We start from the raw sequence: 24,443 nt of genomic DNA, 5'->3' as shown, positions 1-24,443 counted from the left end.
CCTTTGGATTAGAGCACACCTGGGAGCAGGGGACTCTGGCGCCCCAGGGATACAGGCACCATGGTGCAGGACAGTGGAGTCTCCACAGTTGTTCTGCTGCAAGAGGATAACCTGCTGCAAAGAAATAATTGTCCTGGTGCAAAGCACAGCCTGTGGCAGGGCATTAGACTGTGTGAATGAAGGCCCCTTTACCCAGAGCAGTGAATCGTCATTAGAATTCAATGATTTATGTCAGGAAGAGCAAGTCACATATTGGGTCATCCTGCTCATCTCACTAGCCAGCATTTGTGCATTCCCTCTGGGATATTTGCCAGGGATCTCCGATCCATCTCATGCTGTGGAATTTTCCCCCTTTTCCTGGAATGGCAATTCCCTGACTAACATGTTTTGCTTCCAGAAAACTTTCTCCAATATTCAGTCTGCGTTTTCCTTATGTTAATTTCTTGCCGTTACAGCACCTGATTAATAACTCTGTTTATGCCACTAGAATATTTGCAGGCCATTGCCATTGATGTGGGGACACTTAATAGAAGAGAGATGTCTGTAGGTCTAATTGCTTAATGAAGGGGTGAGGGACATTCTCTGTTCCCTGGGTTCTCTAGGTCCAGCAGATGTTTCTGTGGTCTGACTGTGTCACAGTTGATGATCCCCTGGGCTGACTCCAGCTTTCTGGTCACCCTTGTGTCCCCTTCTGCAGGCTCCTTGTCCCAGGGAATGCTGCTTCCACAGTGTAACCCAAAAACAGGGCAGGGTTTCTATATGGGTTCTTCCTGACCGGCAAATTAGGGTAAAAACCCACAGGGAAGATGCTCAACAGTGAGTGCCTGGGCGTCCAGGTTCCTTGGTCCCGCGGTCCAGGTGTGTGTGCATTTGGCACTCCTTACCTGTCGTTGAATCCATCAGTTCTCTCTGTTTCCTCAGCTCTGGGTGTTGTTTTTGCTTCCCAGCACGTGGCAGTTCCTCCTCCACGGACACATAACGCTGCGCATCCCCAGGCAGGAGCTGAAATCCAGTCCAGTGTACATTTCCCAGTCATCCCAGTTTTCCCGTTGCCCTGCTGAGGCTGAACTCCCTGTGCAGCCCAGGGTGCCAGCTGGGCAATGCTGGCACCTGAGCCTGGAGATCAGGGTGGCTCCCTGCTGCTGCCCAGGCATCTCCTCCATGGAGCAGCTTGTAGGAGCTCAGTTCCCCTCCTTGCCTGAGACTTTGGCAGCCTCAAAGTAAAAAGAGGCTCCAAAAGGTCTTCTGACCCCCTGCAAGGCTCCCCAGCCTTCTAGAGTGGAAGGAAAGGATCCATTAATGTTTGGCTTCATTTCTGTTTATCAAAGAGAAAAAAGCTTTTGTCAAGCATCAAAGTGGTGATTCAGGATACAAAGCAACTGCTTTGCTGTGGGCTCCTGAAGAACCTGAGGAAGGAAAACACTTGTTCAAAATTCCCCACTTAACTGGTGAATCTGAAAACCCCAATTTGTTAAAAGAAGAGGATCAAGAAATTCCGTTCTGCTGTAAGCCTCTCTGGAGTCTGGAGCTCTATCCAGGTCTGAAATCCTGGGCAAAAAGGATGCCGGCATTGCACCCTGAGGGGATTTGGGACTCCAGGCTGGAGCTGGAGCCGAAGCCAGCTGTGCACAGAGCCCTCAGATAGACCAGAAAGCCCCAAACAGGCTGAAGCAGCTGCAAGGGAAATGTAAAATAAACATGTGGCCTGAAGTCCGGATGTGCAGTTTATTTTAAAACCTAATAACTCCAGATAATTGATAGTGGAGTGCAGTATTTTCCATGCGTTGGATTACGAGCGTCTGTCGCTCACCAGAAGCTGTAACCTTGAGCTATGAGACATTATTGGCAGTATTTAACACAAATCTGTTTTCCATCATTGTCAAATCCCACTTCAATATGCACCACAGGAAGAAAGCCGAATACTAAATTGATTTCTCTAATGGGAAGTGTTCTTCAGGAGATACCGACCTGTGTGGAGATGCATTAATAGGATTACAATGGAACCTTTTTATTTTGCTTTATTTTTAATGGATATTTCCTATTCAGACACACCTGTGAGATGCTGCTTGGCCACAGACATGGCGAGTCAAAGGCAAGGCAAGGCAGCGCACCGTGAGGGGAGTGTCTGTCTCTGGAGATGTAGCTCCTGAACTACTGTGGGACTGTTACTGTGGTGGCTCTGCCAAGCTGTGGCTGCAGGGAGCAGCCTGGAAACAGCAGCATTCACCAAACACCAAAGGAGAGCTCACCAGGTACTGCTGACTGGGATAAGGTGCTGCATCCTGCTGGCACCTGACAGCACCCAGGACATCCCTCCTTCTCCTGACCCAGCAGCCCTTGGGAAGGTCTGGAGAAGCATCTGGAGAGAAGCTGAGGAAAAGGGAGCCCAGACTCAGCATGGAGCTGGGTGTGGAAGCCAGGGGCTCAGCACCTTCCTGTCCCAGTGCTGGTGCTGTGCCCAGGCAGCCAGTGGCCAGAGCAATGGAATCACACTGGCCACCATCCCCACAGGCACCAGCTGCTCAGTCTGGGTATTGCTGGTGCCAAGCAGGCAGGAGGAAGGTTTGCCTTCTCCAGGAGAGTGGGAGTTCTGTAAGTGACAAGGTAATTACCTTACTTCAGCATTAGCTGGTTGACAGGAAGCTAATTGACATATAAAAAGTTACTGTTCTGCCCGGGCTGGAGAGAGCCTCATGGACTTCTCTCACTCCCTCCTGCTGACACCGCCTGAGCTGAGGCTTGGCTGGGAGTCCCAAGCTCAGGCAGTTGAAACCTCGCAGCTCTTCAAGGGTCTGTCCAGTGAGAAGAGGAGCTGGGAGCTACACCCCCCCCCCAGGGCTGGTGGTCGTGCCTCAACCCGTGAACAGCAGGCCCACCCGGCAGCTGCTGACTCAGCCATAGCTGGGTGCATGACAGTGCCACGTTAAAATGTCTGTGTCAGAGCTGAGGGCTACTGCAAGGTTGTTTACGAGTCTGATTGGTAAAGCTGAACCTTCCTTGTGGTATGCTGAGGATTGATGTCTGTAAATATTGAGGGGATGTGTAGGAGGCATGACGGGTAATGGGGCCGTGCAGGGCAGAGCCTCCACGGGCAGAGGGTTGGCTCCTCGCAGAGCCCTGCAGGGCTGGATGCTCCGCCAGCTGAGGGGCTCAGCGTGCAGCAGGCTCTGTGCCACACAGGGGCTGGGCTGCACTGGAGCATGCTGTTCAGGCAGGGAAGAGCCACCAACCATTTGACAAACAAGTCTTTATAGATTGACAGGAGCACATTACATGTTTCCAAAGGCAGTATGGTATGCTCTGGAGCTAATTTGAAGGAGGGTTTTGAATTCAGAGACAATGCCGCTCTGGCATACCCTGACATAAGTGATGCTGTTGCCATGGCAACTCCCCAAATCTTCTCTTTTGCTCTCAAAACCCACCTGGGTCTCCAGCTGCCCTGGGAGTGCACAGGGCTAGTGCTGCACACTCTCTCCCTGGGCACCTGCCTTTGACTTTGGTCAGCAAGGCTCATCCTGCTGGTCCTGTGGCTCCAGCCCATCAGGCACTTGCACCGCTTTGCTGCAGCTGCCCCACTTCCCCGCAGCACTGGGCCCTGGGTGGGTATAAAAAAGCTGCCACTGTGATGGATAAGAAAATCACAGCACCAGTTAGAGCAGATTATAGCTTTTTTCTCCCCTGACAGGAAGGAGATGTCTCTCCATACAACCCTGAGGTTGCTCAGGGCAGCCGCAACCTTCATCCATCACTGCTGGTCCCCAAGCACTCCTCATCCAGAGATGCATTTGGTGGGAAATGCATCTACGTGGGCTGAGGCTTTTAAGGAGATCAGAGCTGTTGGAGACCATGCTGCCCTGAGCTCTGTCTCAGGCAGGAAACTTGTCCTGCTGCCTCCAAAGAAGCATGGCCTGTCCCTTCAAGCTGCAAAAGGCACAGCAAATATGGAGAGTCTGGAAAAGTCCCAGGTGACAGTGGGAGAAGTGACTTGGCCCCAGCCAGCATGTGTGCTCAGACTGGCTGCAGCTCTTGGCCCTCTCCCTAATCTCGAGCCCATGCAGGTGGGATGCAGTGTGGGCACCTGCCTGTGGGCAGCCGTGATAGATTCAGACTGAGCATCCCCTTATGGAGCCAGAAGAGCTGGGTCTGCCTTAAAGCAAGGTGTTCATGACCAGTCAGATGTCACAGAAACATCTAATGGGATTACTTGTGATGCTGAGAATGTTGGGTCTGCTTCAGTTTTGTTCTGTGCTCAGCACAACCATGAAAGGCAGAGATGCCAAGTGTCCTGTGTGGTAGAGCCCCTCGAGGGCATGGGGGTGACACAGGAGCAGCAGCTGAGACTAGGCTGGGGTTGTTGCTCCTGGCAGTGTGAGCAGGTTTCCCTGGAAGGCTGGTGCCCTCCTGGCAGAAGCTGTGCAGGGAGAGCAGTGCTGGCGGGGCAGCGCACACCCGTGCCAGAGACATCCCTCCTCACAGTGCACCTGTGACACTGGGGCCACTGGGCTCTGGGAGGATGCCCTCCTCGCTGGGTGGAAGCACTCTGAGGGGCACAGGCCATGCAGCATTTGCTGGGAGTGCATCGGAGTGCATCACCTGTCACGCAGCATTGATCTGCATCTGCCTTACCTGAACGAACCATGGCCCCGAGCTAGTGCCAGGAAGACATTCCACTTAACAAGCGCAATTAAGGCTGTGACACAACGGCAGGAAAGGAGCTCAGCAGCGGTGATTAATGTTCTCCCACCTCTGTGTGCTGCAGTGGCGCTGCACGGCTGCCTCTCGTGCAGGATGGCTGACCCCAGCCCTGCTTATCTGCAACACCTCTTTGCTGGAAACTTTCAAGAAACCTTCAAGTACAGAGGAGAAACATTTCCTCTAGGAAAGTCTGTGGAAATGCAGTGCTTGCTGTTGGAACCAGACCTGTTGATGTTGTCCCTGGCAGCCAGGAACCAGGGCAGGCAGGAGCTCGGGCCGGGGCAGGCGTGACGTGGTGCTGCCCTGCAGTGACAGTGCGAGAGTGGCACTGGGGTGTGGTGTGCCACAGTGGCTGCCTGTGGCAGGACAGGGCAGGCTGGTGGCACACGGTGCCACTGTCAGCTGGAATGGGGCCACTCACGTTACAGAACTGTTTCCTGCATGAGGCTGTGCCCTTTTCCCTTCCATGTAACCTGGGGCTTCTTCAGCTCCTTCCCAGCCATGCAGTCCCCGTGCTGCTAGCCCAGCGTCTCTGCAGGTTGTGCTTGTGGTCCCAGTGCCGGGACCCTTGCTGGTGATTGACAGAGATTCCACTGTCTCTTTGCTAATGGATGTGGACATTAAAATGATTATTTTGCATAGTAATTGGTGGCATGTGTAGCAAGGAGATCACCTTGTGAGGAATGAGAAGTGAAGAGGTTTAGGGAAGCAGGACGCTTGGGGGTTGAGACCGGGTGTTTGAGTGCCATGAATTGGTGCTCTGTGGTCAGGAACCCACCCGCTGTGGGGAGCCTGCTCCCATTGCTGCCCTGGTTGGGGTTGTGGCTGCCCTGGCAGCCGGTGCAGTCAGGGTGCCAGCCCCGTGATGGCAGGTGCCCAGCGCGCCGGGTGGCATCCGCCACAGGCAATGGCGGGCGGAAGCTTTCCCTCCCACGGTACCATACGGGAAGGCTTCTGTCACTGTGCCACTGCAGAGAGAGGAATTTAAAAGTGTGACAAGGCTGGTTCCTCTGAACTGCCTCCAAATACCCGCCTAAGAATAGTATCCCCCTCCAGAAGGGTGGCTGCTCCAGGCTCTCATGGCTGCGCGCTCCCGGCGCTCCATCCCTCCTCCTGCCAGCCTGCGGGTGTGACCAGCTGCTGGGATCCGTGTGTGAGGGGCGGGTGGCACTGAGGAGCCACACAGACTGCACGCATCTCCTGCAACGGAGATCTGCACTCCACCTGCACAAAAACAGAAGTCATGGATTTATTCCTCAGCTCCTTCCCCTGCTAATAGCAGGCCCTCTGCCCTGCCTGTGATGTCTGGGCACAGCAGCTTTACCAGGTGATAAACCTGGCTCAGTGAAGCCAGACCTTGTGTCAAACACAGTAATATTCCCCAAGCACAGCCCCAGCAGTGCTCAGCCTAATGCCAGCCGTGCATGGGGTTAGGCAGTAGAGCCCCCGTGTCCTGCCAGCTGAGATACAGCAAATCTGGTGTATGGGGCATGGGAGAGGGGGAAAAAAACTGGCAGGGGTTTCCTCCCTGTGTGCCTTCCACTGCAGACATTTACCTTTGAAGCAACGTGCTGGAAGGTTTCCTTGCTGATTAAAGCCCAGCATTAGTATGCAGATGAAAACGTGAATCAGCCTAGATGAGGCTTCCTGGGCAGTAGTGGAAGTCAAGGATTTAAACTAGCCTGATCTTGGACATGGTTTAAACTCTTCAAAACAAGAGCACATAACCTGCTGCAAAGGTTTCATTTCAATAAACCTCCCTGCCAACAAGCTCCAGCAGCCTCTGTTTGCCTTTGCAGTGGTGGTTGGCAGAGGTGAAGGGCCTGGCATTAGTTCCTGCACCCTGTGCTGCTGCAGCAGTCCCCAGCTGCTGCCAGGACAGATCCCGGCATCCCTCTGTGCCCCTGGGCTGTGCTGCTTTGCTCCAGCACCTGGCTGAACCTGTTCATCTGAAATGCAGTAGTCTGAGCTTTCAGCCAGCTCCAACCGAGCCACCACAACCCTCTCCCAGGACCGTGGTGATGAGCGAGTGAGCTTACTGCTGCTGTTCAGGGACCTTGAGACCCCTCCTCTGTTTGCCTTCTACTGCTTGTGGGAAAGCCCTGCTTTATGCTCTCCCTGTACCTTTGCAGGACCCCCACAGCTGTTTATGGGACCAGGATAGCTCCAGCCACCCTGGAGTTCTGAACCTCATCCTTTCAAGTTGTAGTATTTATTCATAAGAAACTAATTGTCATCTCTGCGCCAGGTTCTGGAATTTCTTCTGCCAAATCCCCCATACATCCCTTTGATACAGAGGCCAAAGCAGCGGAAATGCCAGCTGAGTCCCAAGTTTTGATGAGAATTTGCAGAAGCTCAGATTGCCTTGAGAGTCTCCAAATCCAAAGAGAATGAATGGGCTGCAAAGTCAGTGAAATGCCCCACCTGAGGGTACTTGGGGCAGGGCAGAGATGATAGCGTGTTTGGTGGCCACAGCTCACAGCCACGGTGGGGCAGAGAGAGGGGCCCCTCCTCACTGCCCATGGCTCAAAAGGTTCCTTGGCCAGGCTTCAGTGTGGCAGTGGCCCTGCCTTGTCTCCAGGGCAGCCGTGGGGAGCACGGGAGGATGCCCTCAGCAGCTCTTGGGAATGGCGCGTGGGCACAGCAGACCCCAGGGCCCAGCCCAGTCAGGCTGTTCTGGGCAGCAGGAGGAGGGCAGGCAGAGAGGGAATGTCTCTGCACAAAAGACTAGCTGACTTGATCAGTGAGCACTTAATTAGTCTCTGTGTTAAAGCCTCCATCCACAGCAGCTGTACACAGGAGCTGTGAGGACAGGAAGAATTCTTCAGCAAGAACAAGCAGTGCGACTGTGGCTTCCCAGACCTTCCCTCCAGAGTTAGAAAGCCTTCACACCAGAAGCACAGCCAAGAACTGCTGGCAATGCCAGGCAGCTGAGCACAGCCCTCGCTGCTCCATCCTTGCGCATAAATTACCTCCGGGCTCTGAGCTAAACAAAGGGCCCTGAAATAATTCTGCATTTTAATAAAGTCAGCATTCGTGCCACTGTCGTCCTTACAGAAAGAGAATTTGCATTTCCTTCTGCCAGCTCGCCCCACACAGCCCGCTGGCGCTGCGGCCAGGGCACTCGCCTGTGCTCACACCAAGGACGATGTTAGATTTTGTTTCTTAATCACGGTGACACCAGAAACAAGGTAGAGCCTCCCAAAGCCCCAGACTAGAGAGTACACCAGCATCTCCAAAGCCCTCCAGCGCTCAAGGGTGTCTGAAAAGCAGCGCTCTCCGAAACACTTGTGCTGGTGACTGTGCATCTCCTCGTGTCCCCCTGGATCTCTCTGGCAGCAGCCTGTGGGCAGGCTCATGCCCCATGGCTCTGAGAGCCGGCGAGGACGAGCTGGTGCCTGCATGCTGGTCTGCATTCCTGTGAAATCCACAAAGAAACAAACCGCAGCTTCTCCCTCCCAAAGGGAAGGGATGCCCTGGGCTTAGAGTCCGCCACCAGCTGCGCCTCGGGCAGGCAGCATGCACTGAGCAGATGGGCAGCATCAGAATTCTGTGCAGGTGCTGACGGGTGCTGGACAGGTGCTTCCCCCGGCAGGCAGAGCAGAGCCATGTCTGCCTTCCCTTTGATGGGCCTGGCACCCCTCTCATTTCCCTCCTCAGCCCCCTGTGCTGGACACACAGGCCAGGGGGCTTGTCTGGCCTGAAGCACGCTGCCTTTCCAGCTGGAGCTGAGGCTGGGGCCAAAGCTCCCCAGTGTGTCCTGCTGAGGGCTGTGGGGCTGCTGCAGCAGAGAGGCTCCTGCCTGCTCCAGTGTTTGCCCCTCGTTTTGGGAGGGCCCCCAGCCCACGCAACTCTGTCCCCCCAGTGCTGGGTGGCTGTGGGCTGAGCAAACCTCTGGCTGCAGCAGTCCCTGCGCACCCCTGCAGGGCCCACTGTGGGTCCCCCTGCCAGCTCTTAGCTCCATCCCACTCCCCTCTGCTGGAGCCAAACCCTGCTGTGGGGGATAGCTGCGATCACAGCTTTCAGCGTGTTCAATTACTGCCAGTTAATGATGATTAATTTACAATTAGGGGCCTCTAAAGGGTAGTGTGTCTGTTAAATAAATATTGATCTTTCATTTGTGGCCACAGATATATTGCCCCAGTTATGGGAAGCACTGCAGCAGCAAAGCCAGGCTCTCCCACACAGAGACTCCCTGCAGAACCCGAGCTCACAGGATTGTTGGGAGAGTGGGGGCTGCCCAGTGCAGGGGACTGGGCTTGCCTCATCTCAGGAGCCTGGGCAAGGATCATGATACTGGGATGTTTCAGTGCTGACTGGACGTGCTCAGTCCTCTTGGTCCTGCTCCCATTTGCAGAAGGAGTGTGGGAATGGGGATGCTGAAGCTGGTGCATCCCTCTTACATGACCCTTAATTGGCTTTGTAGAGTAAACAAATTGTCCAGAGGCTCCACTAGCAGCCTGACAACAAACTCCTCCCTGAATATACAATGTGTTTCCACCCCCATTTCAGCCATGCTCTGGAGTCTCTGGCCAGCGTGGCCGTCCCCCTGCCCACACATGCATGCCACACATGGGCTACCTGATTTCTATCTGCCTGAGCCCACTCTCCAAGAGGCACTTTTCTAAAAATCTCTTATCAATTACTTGTTAGCCGTATGGCTCTTGCCCTTTTCCGAGGCATTGACCTCAAATAAACAAAGGCCATTTCAACCATTTGCCAGAGCCATCCAGTCCTGAATGCTGGAGCTGAGCAGGGATTTCTGCAGGAGTGTAGCACTCTTCTTTCTCACCTGTGATTCTTTTCCACATGCAGATGAGGTGGAAACACCATCCCACCCCACCTCCAGCCAGTCCCAGGAGTCCCTGAGTGTGCCCTGCTCCTTCTCCTTAGCACATTCCCAATCACCGTTCCCTCATCTCCCTTCCCCTCTGCAGTGCATTCCTTGGAAGCAGACTCACCAGGAGAACACTCTCTGGCTTTCTCTTTTATTTGAGGCATGTGTTTGGAACAGTGCTTTTGTTCCAAATGAACACGTTGATTCATTCAGAAATGCAGTTTCTGTTTTTGAATCAGCAGAGCTGTTTATGCTCATAGTGTCCATAAAACTGTTATTTTAGTCCTGACACTGATGCTTATGAATAAAATTTAGATCTCATTCAGAAGAACATTAGCTGTAGCTATTTGGCTTCTTGTTAAAGCATTAATTTTTATTGAGACCACATTGCCAAACAGCTCCTTCTGCATCTTGCAGCAACCAAGTACCTCGAAGTGGAGACTTGGGTAGGACCAGATTGCAGCAGGTGTCCCCCAGACCCTCGGCTCCAGCCGCTCCATCTGCAGGTGCTGGATCATGGTGGGAACCTCCCCAGCTCCCCCAGGTGAGTAGGGCACATGGGAGCAGGGGCACCCTTCTCAGGGGAGATGCTGGGGTCTGCCAGAGGCCTCAGGGGCTGACACAGCACTGCTTGCTCGTGCTGGGTGGATGTTGGCTGTTCTGGTGCCAATTAGCTCTCCTATGTATTTATTGCACCTTTTTGCTCGAAGCAAGCTGTTAAATGTCAGAAACACTTTAGCATTTTAGCAGAAAGATAATTTTTAATAGATTCCACCTACAAAAAGGAGCTGACTGGCAGAATATTAAACTCAGGGAGATTTATTTTTACTCTGTGCCTCCAAACAGCTTGAGATAACCATTTTTGCATGGCTCCTTGCTGATTAATGCTGCTGTCTCCTGCCTGTCCTCCTCACTTGGTGCTGTGGCAGCTGTGGTCTCTCACATCCCATTAACCTTGTCTGCAGAAGGGATACCTGGCCAAAGCGAAGAATTAGCCCTTGTAATTAGGAATGTAAACATCTCACACTGCCTGCTAACATCCACACACCCTTCCCTGCCTGCTAGCAGTGCTTGTTAGGGCAGGATACCCCCAGACAGGCTATTCCTATCATCAGCTTCCTTCATACCAGCTTTCAATAATTTCTAATTGAAGAAAAGCCCAAATAAAGCCCATATCAAACCCAAAGTAGCTTTTGTTCTTCAGGGACTAAGGTGGATGTTATATCAGTGCTGGTTTTGCTCTTGAAAATGGCATTGGCATCTGGTGGGGTCTGCTGGGATCGTGGGGAGTCTTTCCTCTTCCTTAGCAGAGCTGAAGGATGCCTGGGATTCATGGCTGGCACTGGCCAAGCAATTGTTGTTAGTGGTGGTGATGTTTGTGCCCGGGCACTGCAGCTGGTGGCACAGCACCAGGCCAGCCCCAGGGGCTTCCACAGCAGCACTGCCTCAGGGGCTGCAGGGATGTCACCTGTCACCTCTGCTTGTGGCCCAGCCTTGGTTTGTGGGTGAAGCTGTATCAGTCTCTTCTGACTATGAACAGTGACTCCCTAGTGCAGGATGGAGCAATTGAGTCATTGTTCATAATACAGCATCTTCTGAAAATTCAGGTGACTTTATTTGTTTCTCGGTGATATAATGAGCTGTTTTGAGTGATGCTAGATTTAATGGCTAAATCAATGTGTGTGTTTAGTGTTAGCCTTTATTTTAGCACTAAGTGACATGAGATAAGCAGACTTAGAGAGTGTTAATTGGTTTGTGTTTAGCATTTACACTAATCAGACTGTGCAGTGCTGCCCAGAGCTCTTCAACACTAGTAATTCTGTTTATCCAAACCAGGAATTGTTTACTCTATTGACTGGAGTGGCATCAGCTGCTTTTTTACTCACTTGGATGTTACACTACATGTGTGAATTAACAGAGAGCCCCGGCTAACCCTGAGTGCTGCTGCACACAGCGTGTGGGGAAAGGTGGCTGAGCAAACCCTGCTGAGACAGAATGCAGCTGGGCCCCTGTGTAGGCAGCAGGACCAGCAGGGCAGCCCTCCTGCCTTGGTGCTCCTGCCCTCACTGTGAGCAGGGCAGGAGGCAGAGGAGCCTGTGCTGCCTGTCCCAGCCCTCTGCCAGATGGAGCTCCCATGGCCCCATTCCTGCGTGGAGCAGCAGGACCACAACACTCTCTTCCCATGGACACAGGCTGGAGAGCTGTGACCTGGGGTTATGGGCTGAGATGTGGGGCTGTGCTGCCCAGAGGGGGAACTCCCAGGTCTGCCGGGCAGTGGGGATGTGCCAGGACCCTCCTCCGCGGTTGTGGCCGGGCTGCCTGGCCTGGGCTCACGTCCATCCTCTACTGATGGGAGCAGATGTCTGGGCAGGAGCCCACCAGAGCATCCCAGGAGCCAGCGACAACACACCCTGGCCAGCCAGCAACACACAGCACGGCTGCCTTCAAAATGACTTGAAAATTGCCTCACCATTGCTCTGTTCCCATCACCTGGCTGGTTTTATTAGAGTTGGTTTTGGATCATTTAATTTTTATCTAAACATTCACTTCCCAGCTGAGCTCTTGGAGAGCTCTGGCTCCCTGGCTGCTGCTGAGCCCCTGGAAATGGAAGTGCCTGTAGGATGTGCTGACAGCCCTTGCTGCTGCTGGGAGCTGCCCCCTGAGCTATCCCTGGCCCTTCCTGTGCAGTTGCAGTGCTCACTTTGCTCCTGGGCCCCCGACTCTTGCAGGGATAGGTATGATTCACCTGTGGGAGCCCATGGTGTGCTTCCTCAGCAGGGATGCTCTGGGTAAGAGAGGTCAGACATGCCACAGGCTGCTCCTGCTCCAGGCTGCTCCAGGCTGTGCTGGGAGGCACAGCAAGATGAATCCCCTTTTATTTTGCAAAGTGCTGGTTTACTGATTCCTGCCAACCAGCCCCAAACTGGGTTGCGGTGCCCCTCAAGTGCCACCCCTGGGGACAGTAGAGAGAACCTGGAGTCACCATTATCTGGAGCTGCAGGGGCATTGTGACAGTCCCTGGGATGGACGTTAAATCACTGTGTGAGGGCCAGCAGAGGATGTCACTGGGGCTCAGGGAGGAAGCTCTGCAGTACCGTTTGCACTGACTGTGTGATCCGAGTCAGAATGAGAATCATAAATCTTGATTATTCTCTGTCTCAGCTGATTTGAACCAAATGCCTTGGACAGGGATGTAGTTCACATCTCGCTGAAAACTGCAAAAAAACTGATTAAATGTACAAACTGATATCAATAGCGCTCTATCTCTGTTAATGCCCAAACTGTCAGAGTTTGGGGAGAGGATCCTGTGTGGGCGAGCTCTGTCCCAGCCCAGATCAGCTTCCTGAGGGGTTTCAGGGCAGCTTTCTCTCCACTGTTACTTATTTTGGTACCTCATTCCTGCAATTCTGGCTGTTATTATGATGCTGTCAATTACAGATGGCATCTCTGATTCTGATTGCACTTTGCTTACAATTAAGCATCCTATAGAAAAATGGAAATGCTGGGTCATTAACATAGTGTAATAATAAGGTAAACCATTCAATTATGGAGGAAAAACCACTTTGAATAATAAGGATATTGTATGCCTAAAAGACATTCAGATGCCAGTGTATTACCATTCTTGCATACATAATAAATGAACTTAAACCCAAAAATAATCAACAGAAGCAAATAATAAATAAGTGTGCCCTCAGCAGCCTGGCTGGCATCGCTCCCTCCAGGGGCAGGAGCTCTGGGGTGGGAACGGACAAGTCTTGGATCTGTGTAGTCCTTGGCAGTTGTTTTGGGAGATGCCTTGGCCACTGCAGGATTTGTCTGATGCTGGAACTGACGTGTTTCCCACTTGCATGGCGAGGAGGCAGAGAAGGGGCTGGGGCACTGGTGTGCATTGCTGCCTGCAATAGGAAGGGGAGCACTGGGGCTCTGCCCAGGGCATCTGCTGGGCTCCGGAAGCTGGATGCAAACACTGGTCCTCTGTAGATTAAAAAGTGGGATGTTGTGATTTGGACAGCTGAGAGGCTAATGCCGTTGGGAAGACCTCACCACTCGGTGTCTCTGTGGAGGGATTTGGAGCTGGCTTTGCTAGCTCCAGCAACTGCTGAGAGCCCGTGACCTGCCCACCTGCCCCTTCAGCTGCTCTGCCTGCAGCACTGATGGCTTGCATGGATCCATCTCATTGACAGCTAGAAAAGGAACAGGAAAATGCAGGTGTGGAGGTGCAGAGGGTCATGCTCCTGGCCATCACCTCTGACCTGCCCGGGGCTCCTCTGACAGCTTTAATGATGGTTTTGTGTCCAGCCTTTTTATGCTGGTCCCTCTGGAAGGAGGGCAGGAGTGCCTCTCCCATCCCCGGCTGCCAGCGGTGCTGGAGCTCAGCACAGGGTGTGAACGATTACTGCTGTTTTCAGCCTCTTTGGCAGCATTGCTCCTCCATAACAATTCCCAGCCTTTTAGCTGTTGATGGCTTACCTATTACTCTGGCACTGCGTTAGGATAACATCCAGATACATCTGAAGAATAGAATTTATTTACTCTTTTCCCTGAAAAGCTTTTAGTATGATACAGCTGTGGTGCTTTCACTTAGGCAGCCATTATCACCAGGGTGTTTTTCCTGGTAGAATTAAATTTCCCAGAAGATGAAAAAGGACTCCTCAGGATATGCAGCTCCAAACCACTATATTTTAATATTTTACTTCCCTGGTCTTCTTTGTAAGGGCCCATCCCATCCCATCTTTGGGAAACTGGAGTGATTTGACTGCCCAGTTGAGTCTGATCAGTGTTAGGTGTCAGCTGCACGGTGTGCACAGAGCTCTCCCCGTGGGTTGTAGCTTTCCCACATCCAGCTGGCTGCTCCAGGTACTGCAGGCTGCAATGCCAACAGCATCTGTTATTGACAGTCTCGAAACTCCCACGGGCATCATTTGTCAGGGCTGGGCTGGGTGGGAGCCCTCCTGCACGGGTGTCCGTGTGGGCTCCTGGTGCTCTGCTTGGGGCAGGAGGAACACGGCAGCGCTGGGGGCTCGTCCTGCTGCGTGCTGGTATTGATCTCCCAGCTGGGAATCCCAAGGGGGTGGGAAGGGAATGTGTGGGGTGGCTGCTGCCAGCAAGGGGCACTGGACTGCATGTTTCAGTGAGGTTTCTGTCCTGCAGATATTGCATGTGCATCAGCATTTCATGTAGCTCTGCCCCAAAGCCGAGCACTGGCATGGGGCAAGAAGAACCAGTGGAAAGTGAGTGAGCTGGCACTGAGAGGGCTTAAAACCCTGTGTTGAAGGGAAATCTGGGCTGGAGCAGGCTAGCTGGACTTGAACATCCTCAGTAAGAGGAGGCAGGCCTCACCCCTGCCTGCCCTTGAGTCCTCATTCCAGTGCTTTGCTGTAACTACGACTAATACAGTAACTAAATCCAGCAGACGATGATAAGAGATTCCCAGTGAATAGGACCATGGCCTTCTGTAGGGAATGGTAGTGAGACTTTGCCAAAATAATTTTGACACCAGAGGGGCTAGAAATATGCATTTCCAACCTTTTTCACAACCTGTTCCATGGCTGACCGCTGACCAACAATAAATCTTGCACTAAAATTGGAGAGATTGGGCCAAATTTATCTCTGGTCAAACAATGTCAGGCACTTCCCCATCAGGAACCCCAAGCACTAACCTGAGCCTATCCAATTTGTGTGAGATCTGTGCAGGCAAAGGATTTGGGCACAAGGCATCAGCCATGTCCCAGAGGAGTTCCACTTGAGGAAAGAACAGAAGAAAGCAAGCTTTAGCATTAGGTTGATAATTTCAGATTACATTGCACATGTATCAATAGCCTATACTCATGAGAGCCTTGGGGAGCACAATGCTGCAGCAGCTCTCCCAGCTAGCCTGATCAGTGAGGGCTGGTTTTAATTGCAGCTGAATGGATCTAACCTTGTGATGTCTGTTCACAAAGCATTGCCAGATTAATATAGGTACCATAGTTGCTTCTGCTAAAAGACTTTAATGGATCAGCTTAGTACTCTGCTCCATGATTATAGCATTCCTACCCACCTATCATGCCTGAGCCAGATGGTCCCAGTGAAATCAGAGCGTATTTATATTTTTGTCTGCTATTCAGCCACCTGCCCACTGATTTTGTTGCATAGTGGTAGGTGGAGAGGAGACTTCCTGGGCGCAGTTTGCCCCCCCTGCCCCTTTCCCAACCCCGGTATCTGCCCCATCTTCTACAAGACCCCGGAGGAGCCTCTCAGGTTGCCAAGGAGGCTTGCCCGGCCATCTGGAGGGCAGCCACACTCCTGGGCAGCAGCGTGGCTCCGACTCCTGGCGCAGAGACAGCTGTTCCCAGGGTGCTGGGGGATGTTTCCAGTTCCATTGGTGATGAGAGCCATTAAGAAGGTACGAGTACTAAAGAGATCTTGAGCGATACCTATAAAACCTTTGAATCCTTGACAGAATCAATAGCAGGTTCTCAGGAGTAACTTCTTATCCAGGCCAACTTAAGCACATGCCAATGAGTCGTTAAAGATTTTGCATTTTGTGGAGACACAGAAGCCCTTTCATTGGGATTGTTGGACTCTAGACTAGGCGATATTGTGAAAAATCACATTAGAAGTCGGCTGTGCTCCGAAGGCGCTTTCCTCAGGGCCTGGGGGTGCGGCTGCAGCGGTGCAGCCTCCCTGCAGGCACCGAGCGCCCGCTGCGGAGCCGAGCCCTGGCGGATTGCCGCGGGGGCAGCCCCGACCCCTCCGCACAGGACGGCGGACAGGGCACAGGGAGGGAGGGAGCAGGCAGCGGTGCCCCACGGGATGGAGGTCCTGGGGGCGCTGGCTGAGATGCAGCCGAGCTGCCGTGGGGTCCCCAGCCGCCCGAGCGGGCAGGAGCAGCCGGCACGGCAGCCGGTGCAGGGGGATGCCCCGCCAGGCGCTGCCCCCTGCGCGCCTGCCGCCTCCCGGATACCTTTGCTATTGACACGGATTCCAATTTGGCATCTCGGTTGCCATGGCAACCCCAAGCTGCCATTCTCTGATCAGCTCAGCTCCCAGCTAGTCAACACGCCTTAGCACCTGCGTTGGTATGGCAACCCGGGACCGCACTCCATGCGGCCCTGCTGCGGACGGACGGACGGACGGACGGACGGCTCCAGGCAGCCCTGGACGCACTGGGAGAAGGGCTGGCCCTGCTGAGGGACCCTGGGACACTCCCAAGCCCCAGCTGCTCCGTGTTCCCTGGCTGAACTGGGGTCCGGGGCTGCTCCCACCCCGGCTATAGCATGCTGGGCTCCCACATCCTGCACGGCCTGGGGGGAAACTCAGCAGGGACATGGCTGGCACAGAGCAAGGACATGTCCTTGCAACCCCAAACTGCCCCTCACAAGAGTGTTCTGCAGGGACAGTGAATGGCTTTGGAAACTCTGGGAAGAGGGAAAGCTCCTTGTTTTGGAGAGGGAAACCAGTGGTACCGGCAGCCACTAATTTGGGGTTACAAGCCCTGCAAAAGCAGAATGCAAGTCACAGAGAGTGGTGGCTCACCCCCTTCTCCCAGCCACCAGATTCCTAACCATTAAACTCTTCCAGTGAGTCTCCTGGGGGTAGTTTGTATTCCTTTGGCCCCCAGTCTGAACTGGCACCCACTTCTCTGAAAGGGCTTTATAATTTGTGTTTAGACATATGTGAGCTGTTTGAATTAGAGCAATGTGAATCTATTAGGCAGCGACAGATGCAAGTTTTGTGTCTCTTATTAGAAGGGATTGGCTTCTGAGGTTTAGTGATGTGCAAAGGATTGGACTTTGGAGAGATTAAAATTATTTTCAGCGTTAAGCACAATATTTCTGAGCTAATGCACTCACTCTTGAATATAGATTCACAGACTGAAAAGATTATAAAACATTAAACCTATGTAAATTCAGCTGTAAATTTATGTTTGAACAAATTCAACAAGAGATTTGACTCGGGGGCTTATAGCAAATGGGTTCTGCTTTTAATGCTTACTGCGGGCTCAGTTGCAATGCTGCTCTCCCCTTGAAAGTCCCACGCCTGCTGAATTACTGGCAGGTCACAGCTGACAGCTCAAGCAATTATACCAGAATGTGTTAATAATAAAAAGAAAAAGGATTCATGTTTGTCTTTTCAGAAGACAAAAGCAGCTGTTTGCTCCACCCCAAGGAGCAGCAGAGAAGAGCTCTGTGGGCAGGTGACACTTGCAGCACCTGGCCATTTCCTCTTTCCATGGCAGCTGTGCAAATCCTTGTCCTCCTCTGTGATTCTCCAAGCCCTGGGAGTTGCTATGAAGTTTTTTCTCTTGTTGAGAACATGAAAATACAGTTAACAAAGACTCCTTTTGAGTGGGATTGCAGGAAACCTGCAACATGGTGAACAAGCTGCCTACACAGAGATAAATGACAGCTGTGACTGAAGGAATAAACAAGATAATCTGGATTTAAATAAACCACAAGGGGATTTTGGCAACATGCAAATTCGCAAATTTATAAAATGTATCCTTTGAAAATAAAGAGCTTGTTTGAAACCAGCAGTTAGGAGCAATTACTAGAGCACATTTTCCCAATGAGGAGCCAGCTGTCCTGCCTGCCGCCCGCCCTGGTTGGGGGCCTTCTGTGCACAGGGCAAAAACCTGGAGTGAGAGCAGCAAGCCCCTGGGCAGCTCAGGGGGGCCGGGGGTGCACAGAGCACTCTGCCCCTCCTCAGCCTCTGAGGAGCACTGGGGAATGAATAGGAAAGGAGAGAAATATCCAAAGCCCAAGCAAATGCTCAATAATATAGATTGGATCATCTGCTTGGAGGACGAGGTAATTCCTGGGTGCAAGGCCAGCATGACAGCTTAGTTTTGGCATTGCACAGTGTAGTGATGCTGCACCAACAGCACAAGGGGATGACGCCCGTCCCGTGAGGGAGCAGAGGGTTTGTTCATGCCCGTGTCAGCAGAGCTCCTGCCAGTGGATTGCTGTCACTGCTCCCCTTTTTCAGGTGAGCAGTGATGAAGAGAGAAGAGGTGCAGGTGGGGAGACACCAGTGGCAGAGCCATGAGTAGACATGTCCCGTTCCAACACTTGTCAGGTGCAGTCGTTCCCTGGCCGTGCATCTTCAGCAGCCAGACTGGCCTCAAAAGGGACACGAACACTGCAGGGAAAGCCAAAATGTGTTCCAGAGGGAGCAAAGCCCTAGCCCCATGCTGCAAACTGCTCTGCAGCAGCCGCTGCAGGGGAGCGATGCGGAGCGCTGCTCTGCCTGAGCACACAGAGCTGGTTAGAATTCCGTCTGCACACACGCAATTAGGGCAGAGCACATGGCAGCAGCTCTGTGAAGGTTAACTGCTCTGAGGAGCATTCCTGCCGTGCCAGAGGCTCGGCTGCTCCAGCTTTAACACCCTTGTTATTCCCAGCAGCAGGAGCCGGCCGCGCAGTGCCCTGCTCTCTGTTTGGCAGCAGTTATCGCGTGCCGCTGGCTGCACGCAGGGCACCCGGCCCTAGGGCTGCAGGGTAAGCCTCCTTCACCTGCACAGTGCAGCTTGGCTCCTGTCCCAGCAGGGCAGCACGTGGGGGGATTCTGAAACACAGCAGAGTTTGGGATAAAGCCTTTCTGTATGTATGTCCCAGAGCCATAGTTGTTCTGGGCTTTGCAGGGCCAGGGTGTCCTGAGGACAAACTCTGGCTTCCAGCTTTATGCTTAAAACTCTACAGCAAATGCTGAATCTGCTTCTCCACCTCTTTTCCTTGATCACTGCTTCACCGTTTTCTCTCCTCAGGGCCATCCCATCCATCTATTTGTCTTTATTGTGCAGGGAGTTAAACACAGTCCTTAAATGTGGCAATGCTTCCAGATTATTAGCTCTGCAATTTCTTGGCTCTTGTTTATTATGGGAACCTCATCTGAAGGGGCAGTTGTAATTAACATGTTTGTTCATGCTTCTTTTATAAACCCCCAGTGTGTTTGTTTTATACAAACCAAACCAAAAGCCCTGGGGCATCTGGTGCTGCTGTGGGGAGTGGACACCGTGGTGGCTGTTGTCCTTGCTGCAGGTGGGTCACTCCCTATCCTCCCCCACCAGCTGACAGCCATGGGCTGTGAGAGTGGGCATGGAGCAGCGCTGCTGGTGGCTGCACCTCCCTCTCCCCCCTACCCCCCCCAGAACAGCCATGGGCACCCAAGGGCTCATCTCTGATCATCTATGGGTCTTGCTGTGATGTGCATAGCCATAAAAGCTGCTTCCTTCCCACAGGGCTGTTAAATTCAGGTACTGGATGCCCCAAGGAAGCTGGTCTGTAATTCTGCAGCATCTGCAGTCCCCAAGTGCTCCTATCCCTCTTAATTTTTCTCTTAATTTTTTATCTTAAAGAAATAAATACCTCAAGATACATCATTCTGACTAATCCTTGCTCCCTTCATGTCACTGTTATTCAAGTGGTTGATGCAAGGCATGCATGAAGCACCAGAGTGCTCTGGACAGAAGACAGGCTTGCAGGCACCTTGCCACTGGGAAGGCAGCTCCAGTGGGACCTGATGCCACGGGGATGGGCTTCCCAATGGAGCCTGGCCAGCAGCATGCTGACCCTGAGACAAGGAGTGCTGCAGCCCTGCAGGCTGCATTGCTGGTACTTCGACAGGACTGTTCAACAGGAAAGGTTCTGCAACAGGACAGGGGCAGCCAAGGAACGCCAGCCGCTTCACCCAAAATGCTGAGGGCACTGGCAGCCCTGTGGCAGCAGCAAACCCACCCTCACTCTTGCCTTGGCAGGAGACCCCTCACCACCCCTGTTCTCAGCAGAACAAGCCTCGTGGGCTGGATGGCACCAGCGGTGAATACACAAATTACAGAGGCGTTAAAGCCAGATGATGCCTTTAGCAGTCAAATACGAGGTGACACTGACAGGCACATCTAGCAGGCTGTGCCTATCATCTCCTTCTGCTCCAGGCTTCAGCTGTGTTATTCTTGAAATGGGTCTTCCTGGGGCCCAGCAGTTTGACATCAGCATTACTGTGGCTGTCGCTGCCCAAGGTGCTCTCACAGAGCCATTTCAAGCCTATCCACGTTATTTCCTCACCATATGTTTGTACTAAAAATAGCTGCAGTACAAAGGGATAATCCTGCAAGGCCATGGGCATTGCCATCCTCCATTCTGACACAGGAGATCTGCCCAGAGCCGTGGGTGCTTCCCCAGGGCAGCCACCCCGTTCCTGTCCTTGGCACTGAGGCAGGCTGGGGCTGCCCATGGCCAGGGCCACGGGGTGGGCAGCAGGCAGGCCCCTGCCCGTGGCACAGCCTCCAGCCCCCGTGCCATCTGGCAGCACAACAGGTGTGAATGAGGCTGTGACACTCCTGCAGGGGACATCTTGTGGGTCCCTTCCAATTCAGCTTATTCTGTGATTCTGTGATCACTTAAAACCCTCTGGCTGGCTACGATAATCCTTAACTGGTGGCACTGGGACAAGAATTTACCTCTTCATTTTCTTAGACATAACTGCTATCTCACTGCAGTTTCATTTTACAATATGGTAATACGCTATCCAGGAAAATCTTGCTACATGCTAATTTATCCAGTAGGCAAATTCCTTTTGGCTAATAAAAGTGCTTGCACAGGAAGCTCAAAACCCAGCAGCAATTAATTATTGACAGAGCATGTGAATTAGAGATAAAAGAAAAGTCATTCTTTCTCACACACAAGATAGTAAATAAATTTAATTATTGTACTAGAAGCAAGGGATCTTATTCTGTATTAAGTTTTATTAGCTGAGACATTTAAAAGCATGTCATCATAACAAAAAGGTCCTGTGTAATCCGAACTGCGGTGCTCCGTACACGCTCTGGAGTGAATAGGCTTAATTGAGCAAATGGGAGCAGATGGCTTCTGAACAGCCAGGTATTGTGCAGGTTTAGTGTCAATTAGCTTTGGTCTACACACGCCTATGGCAAATTGTCTGCAGAATGTGTCACCAAGGCTGACTTACATTTTGGGTGCCCACCATGGCCAGGGGCTGAGAAAAAACAAAGCCAGCAGGACTTGAGTCTGGGGGTCACGCAGGAGTGACGCAGGAGTGACAGCATCTCTCGTCCTGCGTGTCCCATCACGCCTGCTCCAGGTGCACGTCCCATCACACCTGCCTGGCCCCTCGCTAACCCCTCCTCTGCTTTTACACAGGAACGTCATGCCCAAGACCCTGGAGGGGCAGATCACCATGGAGAAGACCCCCAGCTACTTTGTGACCAACGAGGCCCCGCGGCGCATCCACTCCATGGCCAAGGACACCAAGCTGATCGTGGTGGTGCGCAACCCCGTCACCCGCGCCATCTCGGACTACACCCAGACCCTCTCCAAAAAGCCAGAGATCCCCACCTTCGAGGTGCTGGCCTTCAAGAACCGGACCCTGGGGCTGATTGATGCCTCCTGGAGCGCTATCCGCATTGGGATTTATGCCCTGCACTTGGAAAACTGGCTCCAGTATTTTCCCCTCTCCCAGATCCTGTTTGTCAGTGGTGAGAGGCTCATCACTGACCCAGCTGGGGAAATGGCCAAGGTCCAGGACTTCTTAGGCCTCAAGAGGATTGTGACAGAGAAGCATTTTTATTTTAATAAAACAAAGGGGTTTCCCTGTCTAAAGAAGCCAGAGGACAGCAGTGCTCCCCGGTGTTTGGGCAAGTCCAAGGGTCGAACTCACCCCAAGATAGACCCAGACGTCATCCACAGACTGCGGAAGTTTTACAAACCCTTCAATGTCATGTTTTACCAAATGACAGGCCAAGATTTCCAGTGGGAGCAGGAAGAAAGTGATAAGTAGAACCACAAAATCAGGAAAAAATATTTTTTGTTTTTGGGATGTGAATCATCATTTGAGACCCAAAACTCTTGGGGCCAGAGGCTCAGCCCTGTGTGTAACAGGCTCTTGTGTTGCCAGGGCTGCAGCAGAAGCCGCCCCACATGTGCAGTGGAACTGTCGTGGCTGTCACCTCGGGCTGCACTCGGGCTCTCCCCACGGCGCTGGGGGTCAGGGGCAGGTGGGGGGAGGAGGAGGAGGAGGCAGGGGGAGCTCCTCAGGGTGAGGGGCACTTTGTGTCAATGTTTCGCTGCTGGTGTCCCCCTTGCAGCCAGGCAGGCAGGTCCAGACCTCCTGCCACAGCAAGAGGGTGGCTCCCAAAACCCAGCACTGGGACAAACCCATAGATTTGCTTTCTCCTTCCCTGCACTTTAGTTTTGCCCAAACAGCAGCATCAGATCTGGTAAATTCAGGCCTTGTGTACTCACATGCACACTGGTCTTCATGCGTGGAAGGAATAAAGCCAGTTATGCTGCAAAGGAACTATGTACAGGAACTTCATTTGCACCAAACGTTTCAATTACTTCTTGCACTAAAACTAGAATTTACCAAGTGCCACAGACACCTGGTCTCAATTCTCCTCTGACTGATGGGTGCACCTCCACTGTTGGAAGAGAGTTGTTCCTTCTTTGCTGAGATGCTCAGTGAGATCAGAACTGGGATCCCCCCAGGTCTCCCCCCTCCTGGAAGCTGAAAGAACACCCCAGGCTCCCCAGGAGTGAGCCAGGCTCCCGCTGCCCAGCCAGGCTGCCAAGGCACAGTGGTGCCCACGCAGCTCCTCCTGGCCAGGCTGTGCCATGCCCTGCTCCATGGTTTGGAGCCAGTGTTGCCAGTGGGGACCGAGGGGTGGAGGGCTGGGGCAGCCCTGGCACGGGGTCTGACAGTCAGGACCCCTGGCACTGCCGTTTGTTTGCACCTTGAAAATGCAATCCCTGCTGCTTGCAGTGGACAGCTGGGGTCGCAGAACAGGGAAGCAGCCTTCATCTTACTTCAGAATTACAAAAGAGCAATCAATTCCCAGGGCAAGCACTGCTCAGTGCACAAAACCTGTGCTTTCTAATGGAAATGACCGAGTCACCCAAATTTGCAAATCCTGGTAGAAACTATAGAATAAACCTATTCCCACTCGATCCCCCAGTGTCATGAGAGCTGTTTGCTGGGCCCAGCAGGCAAGAGCAGAGCTTTCACAGAACTGCACAGTTCCACCTCCACTGCTGTGGGAAGCCAGGCAGAGGGGGAGCAAAGGTGAAATGCAGAGCTGCTGAAACAGTCCCTCACATGGTGATTTCTCAGGGCACTCAGATTCTGCTGGCAGCTCTCTTTGCTCTGGTGAGGGCTGAGGCTGCCTCCAGCTTGGGGTGCAGCCACATGAGAGCCCCCTTGCATTGTGCAGGTCTGGAGCAGAGGTGCAGGAAGGGGTTGCTGTGGGAGGACCAGGACTCAGTTCTGGTTGAGGTGAAAGAACTCCCTACAGCTCCAGCTCATCAGATCAAAACACTGTTGCATTCATTGGGTGACAAGCTGACCCTGCTCAGGGTTCCAGGGCCTGTTGTGTGGCTCACTGTGCCACGAAAGGGTGCCCATGCCTTGGACTGGATGAGAAGAGCTGAAGCCATTTGGACCATTTACTGCATGGCCCGTGCTGGAGGGACACTGTGAGGTCCCTGCTGACACCACATCAGTCCCCATCAGCCTGATTGGATTTAAAAACAGCTCCTGACATAGCACAGTTTTCACAAACCCGCAAACTCCCAAATTACTACAGGAAAATCGGAAGTATATAATAAGAATAATCTTATGATGTTTCACACATTATTAAAATATCAGAACAGGTCCTAGATGAATCCTGTTGTTCCATGATTTGGTGCAAGATGCTGCATGGAGGACAGGGGGCTGCAGGCCCAGTGTCCCCATCTGGAATCTCTGCCTATCTCTGGAGCACGGCTCCCCAGCACGGTGCGTGGCTGGGCTGGGCGCTGGCACTGGCTCTGCCTGCCTGGCAGAGGGGCTCAGCTCTGGGGCTGGGGGCTCCTGGGGGGGCTGGGGACCCTCTGTGCCTGCTGTGCCCCTCACCCTGCCCCCACACTCACTCCTGTCA

The 24,443-nt window shown here is 52.8% G+C and overlaps 1 protein-coding gene across 1 annotated transcript in view; it reads left to right on the top strand.

The window, feature by feature from the left end:
* The window catches only part of HS3ST4 (heparan sulfate-glucosamine 3-sulfotransferase 4), a gene marked incomplete at both ends in the record, with an annotated part of 51,494 nt that extends 29,185 nt beyond the window's left edge, over positions 1 to 22,309 (top strand). The window contains one exon of the mRNA XM_084216616.1: positions 21,673 to 22,309. Coding sequence (XP_084072742.1) covers positions 21,673 to 22,309 — 637 coding nt within the window. The remainder of the gene's footprint in view (positions 1 to 21,672) is intronic.
* Positions 22,310 to 24,443: the final 2,134 nt, after the last annotated feature.

The sequence above is a fragment of the Fringilla coelebs genome (assembly GCF_963513975.1).
Source record: "Fringilla coelebs genome assembly, chromosome: 16".
NCBI lineage: Eukaryota > Metazoa > Chordata > Aves > Passeriformes > Fringillidae > Fringilla > Fringilla coelebs.
This window is presented reverse-complemented; position numbering and strand designations above follow the sequence as displayed.